Source organism: Hemicordylus capensis, chromosome 3 (assembly GCF_027244095.1).
Source record: "Hemicordylus capensis ecotype Gifberg chromosome 3, rHemCap1.1.pri, whole genome shotgun sequence".
Classification (NCBI taxonomy): domain Eukaryota; kingdom Metazoa; phylum Chordata; class Lepidosauria; order Squamata; family Cordylidae; genus Hemicordylus; species Hemicordylus capensis.
The window spans coordinates 352,669,682-352,686,642 of record NC_069659.1 but is presented as its reverse complement, the minus strand read 5'-3'; the positions used below and the strand labels follow the sequence as shown (position 1 = coordinate 352,686,642).

Genomic DNA, 16,961 nt, shown 5'->3' with positions numbered 1-16,961 from the left:
AGTTCCAAAGCACACACACACACTCAAAACATCCCATCAATTAAAACAGCTTAAAGTATTAATTAAAAATAACTTTGGAGCTTTAAAACTTATGGACTAACAGCCTGATTAAACAGGTGTGTGTGTGCAGCTTCTTTTTAATTCACAGACTGTAAGCTGGCCAAGAGACCCACTGCGGGCCAAGAGGCTGCAATAATGGGTGACTTCAGTTACCCTCACATAGACTGGGCAAATGCACAGGAGGGTATTGACAGGCAACGTTTCTAGACATATAAATGACTGTTCCTTAGAAAAGTTGGTCATGGGACCAACCACCTAATGGTGCAGCGAGGAAGTAACTTGCCTAGGGAGCAAGAGGTTGCTGGTTCGAAACCCCATGGGTATGACTATGTTTCCCAGATGATGGGAAACACCTATATCTGGCAGCTGCAGCGATATAGGAAGATGCTGAGAGGCATTCTCTCCTACTGTGCGGGAGGAGGCAATGGTCAACCCCTCCTGTATTCTACCAAAGGCAACCTCTGTGGGTGCCAGGAGTCGACACTGACTCGATGGCACAGCTTTACATTTATATACTGCCCCCTACCAAAAAAAAAGTCCCTGGGTGGTTTGCAATATAAAACCATTAAAACCCAGGGAGGCTCTAAACCCAGGGAGGCTCTAACTTGTTGTGGAAGCGTGTTCCAAAGTCTGTCCCCTGCTTAACCCTCCTCCGTTTCTCTCCCCTTCCTCCATTGTTTCCCTTGTGTTCAGTTAGGGTTTGTAAGCCCCTTGGGGCAGGGACTTTGTAAAGTGCCATGCACATTGATGGCACGAAATACAAAGTAAATAAATATCAAGTCAAGTTAATCTAAAGTTTCTTGCAGCTTGCTAGCACTGTTTCAGGCCCCTGGTGTAGAAGCTCTTCCCAGCAGAAGCAGGAGCCGACCTACATGCAGATCAAGTGTTTATAATAAGAATGCTTTTGTGTTTTGTTTACCAAGACAGGCCTGTGCCAGATAGGCTGTTGCAGAGTAAATGAATGCACCAAGATAAGGAGAATTTCTGTCATACGGGGAAAGTGTGGGGCTAAGTTAGGGCTTCTCATGGAGTTAGGGTAGGGGTGTTAGAAGATCATAAGTGTCTCTAATTTCATCTGTGATAGATTGGAGGATATGTAGCATTGGGGCTTCCCTGCCACCTTAATTACTCCAACTCACCTTATTATGGGCCAGTATGGGGTAGATTGTTGGACTAGACACAGTTCAAGTCCCCACTCAGGCATAAAGTTTACCGGGTGATGTTAGGCCAGTCATGGTCCCTCAGCCTAACCTACTTCACAGGATTGTTGTGAGGATATAAGGGAGGGGGGAGAATACTAGTGGTGTGCATGGAACTGGGCCTGCCAGTTTGAAGGCGGTGGGTGAGGGGATAACTTTAAGAACTGGGGAGAGTGCACTTCACCCCTCCCCCTGTGTTCTCCCCCACTGGTGCTCTCTTTAAAAACGGATGTGCGCTGGGCTCTTGCAGTCCCTTCCGGTCCGAGGGGGCAACGAGGCAGCAGGGAGGTACGCTGCTGCCCCGCCAGACCATTTTAAAAGACAGCGCTGGTGAGGGAAACGTGTTGGTGGTGGTGGGGTTGTAAGTGTCCCCTCCCCAGTCCTTAAAGTTATCCCCCCACCACCTTCGAACCGGCCGAACCATCAGTCTTTCAAACCTGTTCCGAGGCCCGTAAAAGGGCCTTCAAATGGGTTCGTGCACATCCCTAGAGAATACTATATGCCACTTTGAGGTCCTTCAGGTATGGGTGGGATAGAAATTGAATAAATACATTCTATCCTCTTTAATATTATTGGTTGTCCCTTCCCCAATCTTGCTAAAATATTATAATTATGCCCAAGGACATCATTTTGTGTTCCTTCATCTTAAGTTTTGGAGTGGGCAAGTAAATCGTTATTCCCACCAGTGCAGGGATTCAGAGCCCACCCATTCGCACCTTGGCTTCTCTCCATAAATGGCTTATCAGTGTTTTGTGTTTTATTTTGAAAGGGCAAAGTTAATAATGAAGAGTACAGTTGCACATGTGCAGAATGCCTTTCCCTCCCCCACTGAGCAGCCTCACTCCCTTGTACATATCAGAAATTAGGTGTCAGGGCTTTCAGGTCAGAGGGTGCTACTTCTAGGGAAGTTTGTGTTCTTGCATCCTTAGTTTTAGAAATTAAAGCAGCCTCCCATTCCCCCAATTAACTCCCTTTCTATACAGGAATATGGAATGCCTCCACCATTCTCTAGGGATGTCCACGGAGGTGCGGTCTGGCGCTGGCAGGGGTCTCCCTTTTAGGGGTGGGTGGGGTTGCACTTACCCCTCCCGCCGCTTTCCCCCTGCCGGCGCTCCATTTTTTGGAAATTATTTTGGGGCAGCAGCGTTCCTCCCTGCCTCCCCTGCCCCCGTTGTTTGCCGGAAATACTGGAAGTAGCAATTGCGCGTGTGCTCGTTGCCGTGTGTTCACGCCTGCCACACACATCGCACATTGCATGCACACGACACGCACGCAACGTGTGACGTGCGTTGTGCGTGCGCGATTGCTACTTCCAGTATTTTCGGCAAACAACGGGGGCAGGGGCAGCAGGGAGGAATGCTGCCGCCTCAAAATCATTTCCAAAAAACGGAGCGCCGGTGGGGGGAAAGTGGTGGGAGGGGTAAGTGCTACCCCCCCACCCTTAAAAAACTACCCCCCGCTGATGCTGGGCCTCCGGACCGGGCCACATTTGAGCTGGTTCAGAGGCCTCCATCATGGCCTCCGGACCGGTTTGTGCACATCCCTACCAGTCTCTGCCTAGGCGACAGCATCTGCTGGAGGCTCTTTTCTTCCATCTCTGTGTTGGTGTTGCCTGTTCAGTGGCTCCCTTTTAGCAAGTTTTGAGATTTGTTGCAGAAGGCAAGGTAGCTGCACTTTGCTCCAAGTTGTCCTACGTTCTTCCTTCCCCGTTGTTTCTCAGAAAGCGATTTGGGAAGGCAGAATTGATGGGAGTTAGTAGCACAGGCCCTGTCTCCAGTAAGCTCCCTCTGGGCCACAGTAGGTGTGCTGCCGTTGCCCTCCCTCACCTGTGTCCTGTTCTCCGTGGTTGCTGGCCGCCTGGTTCTGGTTGCAGTACTGTACTTCTAGAAGGGTGGCCAGAACTGGGGTGCTAGTCTACTGGGAGTAGAGGACAGCTGACGGCTGTGAGACATTCTGTTCCCATATTCTGTTAGTAATTGATGATAAAATGAGTTTGTGTGTGTGAATGAGAGGTGAATCCAGTTTATTAATAATAAATAACCGTGTACTGCTCTTCATCTTAGGATCCCAGGGCAATGAGCAACACATTAAATGGAGTAGTCATAAAATTTCATTTAAAACATGCTCAGAATTGACAAATACAGCTAAACCAACTAAAAGGAAACTGGAGAAGGATGTATTAATTGGCAAAAGGCCTGAATTTAAAAGGGCAGTCTTCCGTTTCTTCCAAAATATTGGGAGTGAGGTGTCACGTTTTATTTAGCAAGACAGGGGAAGGGAGCCAGAGAGGAGTCTTGTGTCCTAGCTTAAGCACACATTCCCTACACACACACACACACACACACACACACACACACACACACACACCCCTACTGCATTAGTTGGAGTCATGCTTTGGGTGGACAGCTGTACTTGTGAAGCAGAGAGTTGTGTCAGCATGCTGAAGCAGTGGTCCCTCTAATTTTTTTCATCTCTGTGCAGAATGAGTTTTGTTCTGGGCGGCAGTATCAAGGCACTGTGTGTGCACATACATTCAGAGTGGGGCCTTCTTAATTTAACCTGAGTGGGATCTAAAATTAACTGAGCGGACATCAGAAAACTTGTGAGCTTTCACACATGTGCATGCCTTAGAGGGAACAGTGTTCTGAAGCTTTTTTTCCTGCAGAGTTGGAATCTCTCTCAAAATCTTCATGTTACCCTGCTAACTGAACAAAGAGGCAACTTTTAAGTGGTGATTCTCTTATATTTAGCAGAGGGAGAGCAACTTGCCCTATCCAACCCCAGCACAGCATCCCTCCAGTAGCTGTTGCTGGTGTCTTACCTTATGTTTCTTTTTAGACTGTGAGCCCTTTGACAGTTCTTGATATATTATTTATTTTTCTATGTAAACCGCTTTGAGGATTTTGTTGAAGAGCAGTAATTAAATATTAATAGTAGTAGTTACTGAGATGTTTTTATAGCCAATGGCCATTGCTGGTGGGTCTCCAGCTTCCTTTCATGTTTGAAAACTGTCTTCTTGGATGTTATCTCACTCTCTCTTCTAGAAAAGGAAACAACCTGGTTGATTCTCAGAAATTGTCTCATTGTGCTTCACCACTTTTGGGTCACAAGACCTCTTCTTCTTTTCCTTCCACCTTGTCTGTTGTTTGGGGCCTCCTCCTAGTAACTTTCACTCACCTATCCACTCACTCCACACACAGACATTCTAGTTATACATGCAAATGGCCTTTACAGAAACACAGCAAGAATAGAACATTGGTACATTGATTCTGTTGGTTACATATAAATGCTATTGTAGAACTATAAGGCTACAGACGATAGAACTGCAAGCAAGATGACAGAATATACGCAAGGTAGAATGGCAAAATGGCTCAGCATATGGCAGAGGTATTGTTTATTTTTATTTATATTTTGCTACTTTGGTGGCACTCATGTTTTCATTTCAAGGGTTTTCAAAGGGTTGAGGTGAGTCCCAAAGGGAGGAGGGAGCAGTCGTCTGGGAAGATGTGTGTTCCTTTCTGACCCCTTCCAGTGTGCTTCTTGGTGGGGTCAGAAGTTTGAATGCCAGCCAGCCTTTTTCCAATCTGGGCACTTTTTGTGCTCCTCATGATTCATGGATGAATCGGACATCTTAAAAGAATTGAGGGGCGTTAAGAACTACTATTGTGGATCAGGCCAAAAGGTTCCTCTGGTCTAGTACTCTGCTTCCAGCAGAGGTCAGCCAGATGCTCATTAGTAGAGCACAAGGGTGAAGGCCTTCGCTTATTGTCTATCCCCCAGCATCTGGTATTTAGAGGTACACTGCCTCTGTACATAGGAGTTCTATTGTGGGAAGCAAGGAAGCTCTTTTGGTTCAAAACAAATCTACCGAGAAGCCTTGCAGCTTCTGTTCTGAAGCTTCAGTTGTGGTGGCTGTGTCCAGAAGGACTTGCCTTGCCTGGCACGTGTGCTTACCCCACCCATTCTCCAGAACATCAGGGGCTGCCACAACTTGAAGAAGGATGTTGGGTGGGGTGGCGTTACATCCTATATAATTTTATTTCAGGATGACTTTATTAATGCTCTCGGCATGACTCTTAACCATATTCAAGGTTAGAGGGAATTCCGTGCTCACAAGCCAGACCAGTTAGAGACCCCAGAGTGGAAGTTGAGTGGGTGGGTTGCCTGCTCTGGTAGCATGTAGCTCATCACACTCCCTTGAGGCATCTAGAGCAGTTTGCCCTGCAAGGTGGTACCTGTTCAAGTTTTGTACTCAGGTTGCAGGCTATTTGGGGGGCTGTGTCGTGTAGGTTGGTGAGTCGGTGGACTTTGGTTTGGGTAGTGGGGGCAGAGTGGCTGCCGGCCCCCTTTGCCCTTCCATGATGGCTTCCTGGAACTAGGACGCCCACCCACGTGTTGCTGAGTGCAAGTCATAGTGATCACCGGATGGTTTTAGTGGTGTGGGGCTCTCGACTTGGGAAGATGCTCCCATTAATCAGAGGAGAGCTGGTCTTGTGCTAGCAAGCATGACTTGTCCCCTAAGCTAAGCAGGGTCTGCCCTGGTTGCAGATGAATGGGAGACTTGATGTGTGAGCACAGAAGATCTTCCCCTCAGGTGATGGGGCCACTCTGGGAAGAGCATCTAGGTCCCAAGTTCCCTCCCTGGCAGCATCTCCACGATAGGGCTGCCTGCAACCTTGGAGAAGCTGCTGCCAGTCTGTGTAGATAATACTGAGCTAGATAGACCAGTGGTCTGACTCAGTATATGGCAGCTTCCTATATGCCTATGTAATCTTTGCTGAGGTCCTCCTGACTGCCACATGTCTCCAAAACAAATTAACCACATCAAGCTCCACTGGGTGTTGCTTATGTTTGGCAGAAAACTGCTGCCACTGAAACATGTTTGTTTGCCTCCAGCAGTGAGCCAGGTGAGATACAGAACTTAGAAGTGAATCCTGGGAATGCTTACAGTCTGCAGTAGATGATCAAAACAAGGGATGCAATGAGCAGTGGAGAACTGGCTGATAGTAGAGCTGGGCTGATAGTAGAGCTGTACTTCAGTCCAGAGTTGTCTCTTTTAAAAATTAGAATCCCTGTAGTTCAGCATTGTGTGTGTAACATATGTGTACAAAGCAAAGTGTGTCTGTATACTTGGGATCCCTTAGCAGCGAAGGCAAAGCTCATAGTGGCTTAGAGACTGAGCTTTGAATGAAGAAGACTCATTTCAGAACTTGCCTCCACCACAAACTTGCTTGACCTTAAGCATGCCAGCCTCTCACTCTCTTTTGGCCTTAGCCCCCTAGGTACAAATAGGGGGTAATACTACTGAGGGGGTAATACTGCTTGGACCAGTTGGGCACAAGCAGGTAGGGATGTGCACAGAACTGGTTCGAGGAACCGGCAGTTCTGCCGGTTCGAAGGCGGCGGAGGTCTCCCTTTAAGAGCGGGGTGAGGGCGTACTTACCCCTCCTGCCGCTTCCCCCCCGTCAGTTCTTTAAAAAGCCCATCGGGGCGGCAGCGTACCTCCCTGCCGCCCCGTTGCCCTCATCTTCCGGATATGACCGGAAGTCGCTGATGCGCCTGTGCGCACCGGCACAGGTGCATAAACATCATGCACACGTGCGCGCCCCTGCCAGTGTGTCAGCGACTTCCGGTCATATCCAGAAGACGAGGGCAATGGGGTGGCAGGGAGGTACGCCCCAATTGGCTTTTTGAAGAACTGATGCCGGCGGGGGAAAATTGGCGGGAGGGGTAAGTGCACCCTCCCCCACTCTTAAAGGGAGACACCCGCCTCCTTCGAACTGCCCCACCGTGATTCTGTGCACATCCCTGCAAGCAGGTAGAGGAACGTGCAAGTAAGGAGGGGTAAGTGAGGCAGGGGATCCATCTCCCCATGGAGCGAAGGGTGTTGCTGGGGGTCAGCAGTGAGTCTGCCCCGTCCCCCGGAGTGGAGGGCAGTCTAGCTTCCAAGCTTTTGGGCTGGGTGCTAGAGCCAGATAAAATTGGTTGAGGCTGATATGTTACCCTTATAGTATGGTGCTGTGGATGCAGAGAAAGTTTCAAGGGGTTTGCAGTTAACATGTGGATGCTCTGCTTCCTTTCATTGCTCTCTGGGCCAAACCAGGCAGGATGGTGTGGTTTGGGGTGTCTGCCTGATCAGGTATAAAGTGGTGTACAGATAGGTAGGGGTCTGAACTTAACATCAAGAAAGGTGTATGGATGAGGGGAGCTGAGCCCTGCTGTCATCTTGGCTCTCTGTGGTCCATCACCTGAACTCCTTTCTTGCCATCCTGGCTCATTGCTGGGTTGGGGGGAAAAGATGTTCACTATTGGGAGGCAAGGAGGAGGGTCCTGCTCTCCTCACTTATATGCCCTTTCTGATGATTCAATTGGACACCCCCCCCCGGCTTAATGTGATTAAAGAAACATGGGAAGCTGCCATATCTTGAGTCAGACCATGGGCCCAACTACTGACTGGCAGCAGCAGCAGCAGCAGCTCTCTTAAGGTTTTATGCAGGCGTCTTTTCCCGCCCTGTCTGGAGATACCAGGAACTGGACCTGAGACCTTCTGCATGCAAAGCAAATGCTCTTCCACTGAGCTATGGCACTGTGGCATGTAGCTTAATCTTCAGTTTGTTTGTACTAGAAGTGCACCCACCTTTTATTTTTCTTAATTTTGCTTTCGCTTTGTGTGCCCTGAGGCTAGTTGGTGTGCACCTGCTGCAGTGACTTATGCCTTCTGTGTTAATGATTATTGTGTTTGACTGGTTTGAATTGCTGATGGAATATTGTATATTTATTGCCTTTGTGGTGAGCTGCCTGAGGGTGGAAAGGCAGGATGCACCTTTAAAAGCAAATAGTAGACATCAACCTACTGGCAGCCCGGTTATTATTATTATTTAAATTTTCATATCCCGTTCTTCTTCCAAGGAGACCAGAGCGGTGTACTACATACTTAAGTTTCTCCTCACAACAACCCTGTGAAGTAGGTTAGGCTGAGAGAGAAGTGATTGGCCCAGAGTCACCTAGCAAGTATCGTGGCTGAATGGGGATTTGAACTCGGGTCTCCCGGTCCTAGTCCAGCACTCTAACCACTACACCACGCTGGCTCTTTAGTTGGCCCCGGCTGGGGAACTGCCCAGGGGTCTCTGGGGCCTGCTCCAAAGTGGTGTGGGGGGCACTAGTCGGACACGCTTGCACTTGCTGGTGGGAAACGCGTGGAGATGTGGTGACAGCCAACAACCTGGATGGCTTTAAGAGGGGTTTGGAGAACTTCATGGTCTATCAACGGCTACTAGTCGGAGGGCTATAAGCCACCTCCAGCCTCAAAGGCAGGATGCCTCTGAGTACCAGTTGCAGGGGAGTCACAGCAGGAGAGAGAGGATGCCCCTTTCAGCTCCTGCCTGTGGGCTTCCAGCAGCATCTGTTGGGCCACTGTGCAAAACAGGATGCTGGACTAGATGGGCCTGATCCGGCAGGGCTCTTCTTGTGTTCTCATGTCATCTATTGTTATCCTTGCCTCCCCTTTGGAGTCTAAATTTAGACTGTAAGGGTAATAAGGCTTTGCCTTTGTTACTCGTTCACTGCTCCGGCATTCAGTCATCACTGTGGTCCTTCATACAGGAACAAGAACCTGTGACTGTGCTGTCCTTTTATTGGGGAGGCTGCTGTGGGAGTTTGCTCCTTCTGAGGGTGTCTCGGCCCTTCCTGATGAAACCATTTCAAGTGATTCAGGAGTTTGAAAGTGCCTAAGAGTGGACATGGCCAGGGCTTTGTATGATGGCTGCTCTTTTAGTTTGGCAAAGTTGTCTGACTTGTGCATGGCTGGAAATGCTTGGATGAAATGCATCTCTCCTTCTCAGCAATATGTCCATATGTTCAGGTCGCAAGCTGGTCACTCCTGGATTCCTTCTCCTCCACTTGGAGGAGAGAGCTGGTCTTGTGGTAACAAGCATGAATTGACCCCCTTGCTAAGCAGGGTCGACCTTGGCTTGCATTAGCACCTGCCTGCTTGCATGCAGAAGGTTCCAAATTCCCTCCCTGGCTTCTCCAAGATAGGGCTGAGAGAGACTCCTGTTTGCAAGATTGGAGAAGCCGCTGCCAGTCTGTGTAGACAACACTGAGCTAGGTGGACCAATGGTCTGACTCGGTATATGGCAGTGTCCCAAGTTCCTGTGTTCACTTAATATTGTGGGTCATCTGATACTACAGAAAGAAATAGAAATTCTTCCAGGTCCCTTCCCCACCCCCACCCAGAAGACTAACAGGGGAGGGTTTGAGTGGTCTGGAAAAGCTCACATTTGACTGATGTGGCCCAAATTCAGTCTCTCGCTGCATTCCAACTGAAGGATTTCTGCAAGCAGGGCTGGTAAGCACTCCGACTGAGATCTTGTTTCTTGACTCGGTTTCAGCAGTCTTTCACCTGTATGAGAGCCATTCCTCAAGCCTTGAGCAAGAGCATAACTATTGCATAAATATCCTCCTAACCAATGAGAGGGACTGGTTTGGCATGCCATGTGGAAAACAGGCATAGCTGCTGTGTAGGAAGGTGGCAAGTCAGTGTGCTGGGGTGGGGGACCCACTTCGATGGAGCCTCTTGGCACAGAACGTATGTTGGTGTCTGCAAGGGATGCAGAGAGATGAGACTTTCAGGGCTGGGGAGTCAGCCTCACGTGTGACCTAGACAGGAATGGCTGTGTGCATTGGTGGGAGGAGGTCTAGAAGAGAGAGGGGCTCTCGAACGCAAGCAGTGACTTCCCTTCTCCAGAATCTTAATACTTCCTTGGCTTCCTTGCTTCTATTAGTACTCTGGTTGCTTTGAAATAAATCGGTGAAACCACACTTCTGTACCACATACGCCTTATTTTTACACTCCTTTGATGGCAGGTGATATTCCTGGAATATGGAACCCCAAGGATGTGCCCGAGGCGCTCCTGTTCATGCCACCAAAGATGGCCCAAACAAGCCCTCCATCCCTCAGAAGAATGCCTACGCCAGGCTCGTGCAGAAACACCACAGCGGGAGGTTCCGGTCCTATTTAAACCACATTGCTCAGAAGCTGCAGCTGGAAGAGGCTACCCTCAATGACTCCGGTTCGGATGCAGAGCCATCCTTGAAGAGGGGCCTCATGAGAGAAGCTCTGTCGAAAAATGGGGTGAAAGCATCCAGCAGCTCACCAGTCAAAATGCAGCCGGAACTGGTGGGATCTGAGAAGCGGAGTGAGAATAAAGAAGAAGGGTTTGCCAGGGGGCAGCGCCATCGGAGAGATCCCAGCACTGGCAAAGGAGATGAGGATGATGTAGTCGAAGACGAAGATGTCTCTTTTAATTGGCATGGCGATGCAGCTGGCTTGTTCAGTGCGAGCCAGGTAGTGGGCAGCCAAGGGATTTCGCCCAGACCGGCCGCCTTTCAGCAGAAAATCTCCGGCTTTGGAGAGAGAGAAAGAGAGGAGTTCCCGAGGAGCAAACGTAGCGGCAGTGAATGTTCTGCCATCTTGGACAGAGCAGAGGGCTGCGTGCCTGCCAGACAGTTTGGCCTGGATTTGTCTACGATGAATGCCAGGAAGGCCAGCCACTTGTCGCCCAGCCAGACGCATGGTGAGCTGCAAGTCTCTTAAATGGTTAAAACAGCGGGTGGGTCTAGCGGCCCGTGGCTGGTGAATCGCTTGGGTGGGATTATCACAGGACAAATTGCCGTGTTGCTGTGGGTGTCCAAGGGACTGGCATCTTTTGCTTGTCTTAATGCTAGTGCAGTGGTATCACTGACTTCGCTACTGTCCTAGACTGGGGCCGGTGGGGAACGTCCAGTATTTTGGAACCACTTCCAACCAGATTCTTAGATGTCTTGTGTCAAGCGTTTAGGTGGCTTGAATTTTTTCAGCTCTGTCAGTGCCCGTCTCCATCCATCCCTGTGCTGCATTGCAATCCTTATGCATCAGTAGTATCCCACAGCAAACCTGTAGTTTTCTGCTTGGGCTTGCCACCACTGGAGCAAACTTGTCTGTACTTGTTTATTATTACAGGGCACAGAACAACACCTTGTAAACAACGACACACCTTGGCTCACCTGACTTGCCCAGAAAGCACGTGGGTCATGTTTCCCAGGCATCAGTTCTATGGGAGACACTGGGGTTGGCTATGCACCTATAGGATATTCTGCCACTGCTGTCTGTGATCTCTCTCCCTCTCCCACGCTTCGTCCTAAGACTCAGGATGGTTAACCACGAGATAAAAAACAGTTCATTAGAAACATACAAACAGAACAAATGCAGCTAAAAGATTTAAAATAGCAAAGGGCTGCTCATTGGCCAAAAGTCTGAACAAAAAGGGCAGTCTTCACTTTCCTCCTAAAGACTGGGAGAGAGGGAGCCATCCATGTGGGCCTCAGCTGAGAGCAAGTTCCACAGCCTGGGGGCAGCCACTGAGAAGGCCCTGTTCTGTGTGCTTGACAGATGGGCTTCAGCAAGTGTCGGCAGGCAGAGCAGAGCTCTCCCAGCCGTTCTAATCAGGTGGGTCGATTCAGCTGGAAGCAGATGGTTCTTAAGGTACCCAGGGCCCAAGCCACTGAGGGCTTTGTGAACTCTTCCTACTGCAAGCCCCTGTGCTTCTTCCCACCATTGCTGCTAGCATGCTGTAGGCCCAACTGGGGTCTGTTTTGCAGGGACACAGTGGCACGGGTGCAGCACGTGTTGGTGAAGTGTAGTGTCTTGCTTGGATGTTGAGCTACACATCAGGAAGCCTTCAGTTTAATCTTGCCTTTGCCACGGACTCACTAGGTGGCCTCCTTAGTCACGCTGTCCACCTTGGCTTCCACAGTGCAAATGTGGCTATGTCAGTGATAAGTAGTATACTTTCTGAGCAACTGTTGTTGGTGCTCCCCTGCACCCCTTCCCCTTCTGTCTGCGGCTGGAGGTGTGGGAGGCTTTGCGGATAGCAATGGCGACTTGAGAATGGCAAGAGGTCACCCAAATAATTGTTGTGGGATAGTGGGGATCGACCTCCTCTTCCTCTCTGGCCCTTCTACACCCTTTAAGTGGTATTCAGGTCCATGGGGCATCCTGAAGTCCAATTAAGAGGGAAGTCCTGGAGAGAGAGCAAATTGATGGAAAGCATCCTCAAGGATAAACTTCTTTGAGGGTGTCAACGAGTGTGTGGATCAAGGTGATCCAGTTGACATAGTCTACCTGGACTTCCAAAAAGCTTTTGACAAAGTTCCTCATCAAAGACTCCTGAGGAAACTTAGCTGTCATGGGATAAAGGGACAAGTACATGTGTGGATTGCTAACTGGTTGAAAGACAGGAAACAGAGGGTAGGTATAAATGGAGAGTTTTCACAATGGAGGGAAGTAAGAAGTGGGGTCCCCCAGGGATCTGTACTGGGACCGGTGCTTTTTACTTTATTCATAAATGATCTAGAAGCAGGGGTAAGCAGCGATGTGGCCAAATTTGCAGATGATACCAGACTCTTCTGGGTAGTGAAATCCAAAACGGTTTGTGAGCAGCTCCAAAAGGATCTCTCCAAACTGGGGGAGTGGGCGACAATATGGCAAATGCGGTTCAATGTTAGCAAGTGTAAAGTGATGCACATTGGGATGAAAAACCCCAACTTCAGGTATATGCTGATGGGATCTGAGCTGTCAGTGATGGACCAGGAGAGGGATCTTGGGGTTGTGGTGGACAGCTCGTTGAAAGTGTCGACTCAATGTGCGGCAGCTGTGAAATTCCAGGCTGATTCCATGCTAGGGATCATTAGAAAGGGGATTGAAAATAAAATGTCTAACATTATAATGCCCTTATACAAAACTATGGTACGACCACACTTGGAGTACTGCATACAATTCTGGTCACCACATCTTAAAAAGGATATTGTTGAACTGGAGAAGGTACAGAAGAGGGCAACCAAGATGATCAGGGGCCTAGAGCACCTTTCTTATGAGGCAAGACTACAACACCTGAGGCTTTTTAGTTTAGAAAAAAGATGACTGCGGGGAGACATGATAGAGGTCTATAAAATAATGCATGGTGTGGAGAAAGTGAAGAGAGAGAGATTCTTTTCCCTCTCACACAGCACTAGAACCAGGGGTCACTCCATGAAATTGATTGCCAGGAGGTCTAGGACCAACAAACGGAAGTACTTTTTCACACAACGCGTGATCCACTTGTGGAACTCTCTGCCACAGGATGTGGTGACAGCCAACAACCTGGATGGCTTTAAGAGGGGTTTGGATGACTTCATGGAGGAGAGGTCTATCAACGGCTACTAGTCGGATGGCTGTGGGCCACCCCAGCCTCAAAGGCAGGGTGCTTCTGAGTACCAGTTGCAGGGGAGTAATGGCAGGTGAGAGGGCACGCCCAACTCCTGTCTGTGGCTTCCAGCGGCATCTGGTGGGCCACTGTGTGAAACAGGATGCTGGACTAGATGGGCTTTGGGCCTGATCCAGAAGGCTGTTCTTATGTTGTTATGTTCTGAGAGAGAGAGAGAGAGAGAGTGAGTGTCCTGAAGTCCATGGGGCGTCCTGATTCCAGTTAAACCTCTTTGGTCTTGAGATGAAAGCATTCCTTCCAGGGTTCCATGGACAACCCTAGGGGCACTTATGCACACTTTTTTCTAATATCCAAGGGTCGCTCTGGTACCCCCCCCCCATCTTTAATGTTCTAGGCTGCTGTATTTATTTGCTCTTTTGTAGCTCATTCTGCTCTGACTTCTGAAAGGCATGTTAATTAATCCCAAATAGTTCTCTTTTGGGTTGTGTTTAAATTTAATAAGTTTTTTGCCAGCTTTTCACCTCTTCAAGAGTTTTAAATGTTTGAAAAGGTCAACTTTAGTGTTCTCACGGTGGAGCTTGGTTGTCCCTGTAAGATATTCTTTGTAGGGGGATGGTCCATAGCTCAGTGGTAGGGTATCCGCTCTGCATGCAGAAGGTCCCAGGCTCAATCCCAGGCTGCATCTCCGTAGGGTTGGGGGAAATCCCTGCCTGAAACCTTAGAGAACTGCTGGCAATCAGCATAGACAATACTGAACTAGATGGACCAACAGTTGGACCACAGCTTCCTCCGTTCCTGTGTTCCTGCAGCATGAGAACTGGGTTCCCTTCAGCAATAGCCACTATCTGGATGGGTCCGTTGGCAGGTGCAAGGAAGAGAAGGCAATGCACTCTGTGGCAAGCATGTTCGTACTAACAACACTTTTGCGAAACTACTTCCCCAAATGGGGCAATATAGGGATAGTTCTTACCAGGGACAGGAGCTAGAAACTGGGGACTGCCCCCATAGTGGCAGCTGATTTGTGCGACAGTCTCACTCAGGAATAGGTCAGATTGGTTGGTGTGATTTGGTTGGGACTTTCAGTTTCCACTGGAGGAGGCAGTTTGTATCAGGCTTGCTAGAATGATGATGAGCTAATGGCAGCCTCCTTTGATCCTGCTGGTTGCTAATGGATGTATGGATTGAATGGGTCAATTGTGGCAGGCTGGTGGGTGGATGGGCAGATGAGATGCTGCGGTTCCTACTTTGGAGATAGTGAGCGATGTTTGGAACTGATGCTATGAAATTGGCGGCTTGGCAGCTGCAGAGGAAAAGAGTTCTGGCTTGTTTTGGTCAAGGGAACTAAAAAAGTAAATGGCAAAAGAGAAGGTGGTTGGTACACCTGATTCTGATGTCAGAGAGGGACTGAGTGAGAGGGCTCTGAAACGCTATTTCATGTGTGTGTTTGTTTCCAGCCCATCTCGTTTTTAGGTCTTGGCTCATAATTCAAAATGAACGTGTTGGATTGAAACGGGCCATGCAGATTTGCCTATTAAAAGCTTAGCTGTGGTTCTGGGTAGCTATCTCAAAGAACAATACTAAAATATAGTATTGGAAATGTGTTGTGAAAATGCTCAGATTTGGACTTAGGTATGTTTCAGGGAAGGAAATTTCTCATCGGTGGGTCTGCTATGGAAGAGACCACTTGATGTGGCTGCATTGTCCAATGTGGATAGGATACCTAAGACAGCGATCTTGGCTTACTTGAGAGGTTAGGGTGGGCTGCAGGAGAGAAAAATGTGCAGCACCTAAGCCATCTTGTGCCTACATATTCAGATTCGTTTGGCTCTGGGTGTCACAGTTGTCATTCTGCCCTTTCTCATCTCCTTGGCATACTTAGGATCTATCCAGGGAAAATATTATTTACGAAGCTTGAGACTCTGGTTTAGTTTGATTTATATCTTGCCTTCTGCACAGAAGTGCACTCAGAAAGTGCATATTCAAGTAAGAGGGCACATTAAACAAGACATCTTGTTTAGTGACAACGTCATTAAAAAAGACAAAGACATAACAAAAACACAGCAGAATAAAGGCACATTTCTGTGAGGCCACTTTAAGAAGTCAAAGAAGTCTAAAAAGCTCCCCTGAGCAATATAGTATTCACTATCCATTTGAAGTCAGGCAGCTAAGGGGCCTGACATAACTTCTGTAGGGATGCCAGTCCACAGTTTGAGCTCCACAACTGAGACGGCCCCATTCCTTGCAAGTACCTGCCACAGCTCCAAGGTGAAGGAGCTCTAAGGAGGACCTCAGTAGGGGAGTGAAGATCATGGACAGGTTTGGATGGAGGAGGCAGTTCTTGCGATACTTCAGCCCTAGACTGTTTAGGACTTTAAAAGTGAAAAACAGTACTTCAGATTCAGCCTGGAAGCAAATTGGTAGCCAGCCATTGGTACAGGACTGACATGACGTGAAACCTGAATGGCTGTGTTCTGGACAAACTGAAGTTTCTCCACTGTCTCCAAGGGCCACTCAATGTAAAGCACATTACAGTTGTCCAATCTGATTGGTCTAGAGCCACTTTTATCCAGTCCAAAACCACCCCCATATTTCAGGAAAGAGGGGCAGAATATATTTCTTTCTACTGGCTAAGCTGGGTTTTAGCAGCTGCATAATAAACGTGGTGAATTTTTTAAAAATCAACATTTTTTAAAAACGTCAGTTATAGTAAGCATCCTTAAAAAAAACACCCCAACAACCTTGTTTAAAATGTTATGTGTAATACAAACATATTAAAGTCTATCAAATACATTGGGTCAGTTGGGATGTAACATTCCCAGTCCTCCAAACCACTCCTGTGGGAATTTGCCACAGGCTCACATGGTTCAGTCAGTTCCCTCGCTCATTTCCTGGTTTGATCAAGCCACAGTTTGCTGTAACATCTGAACTGGGCAAACAATGGTTTGATCAAACTTTGGAGGGAAGCAAACCACAGATAGAGGCATGGATGCCCAAATCATGATTTGGCTGTTATGTGTGAACTGATTCATTCAAGTAGAGCCTACATTACTATGTAAAAGATCACATTCTGGGGCAGAAATATGTGGCTATTCTGCACACGTTTGGTAAATATGAACAATAGATTGTATATTACATAAATCTTTCAGCTGAAGCAATAGAGATGGTTGTTTATTGTTTATTAAATATTACTATTTTTTTTGTTGAAATAGTTAGGCCCTCTCTTTTGCTCTGTGGATCCGCAAGGTGCCAAATGACATATTTAAAGTTATAACACGCGAGAAAAACAAAATCGGTAAAAACCAATAAGCATAGCAGCAAACCCCAGCAGAACTAAAGCAGATATGAACCAAGCCACCCAGAGAATAAATTGCTTGTTCCTGTGGGTAAATGAAAACTTTACTCATGCTAAAGGTTTGTTTCCTTCAGGTGGCTTAACCAATGTGCTGCAATCTCTGGCTGT

At 48.1% G+C, this 16,961-nt stretch overlaps 1 protein-coding gene across 2 annotated transcripts in view; it reads left to right on the top strand.

The window, feature by feature from the left end:
* Positions 1 to 16,961, top strand: part of DIS3L2 (DIS3 like 3'-5' exoribonuclease 2) — a 309,415-nt gene that overhangs the window by 423 nt on the left and 292,031 nt on the right. The window contains exon 2 of one of the 2 annotated variants that reach the window (XM_053311492.1): positions 10,125 to 10,834. The exons of the other annotated variant lie outside the window; for it this stretch is intronic. Within the exon in view, the coding sequence (XP_053167467.1) occupies positions 10,141 to 10,834 (694 nt within the window). The 5' untranslated portion in view covers positions 10,125 to 10,140. The remainder of the gene's footprint in view (positions 1 to 10,124; positions 10,835 to 16,961) is intronic. 2 annotated transcript variants of the gene reach the window in all.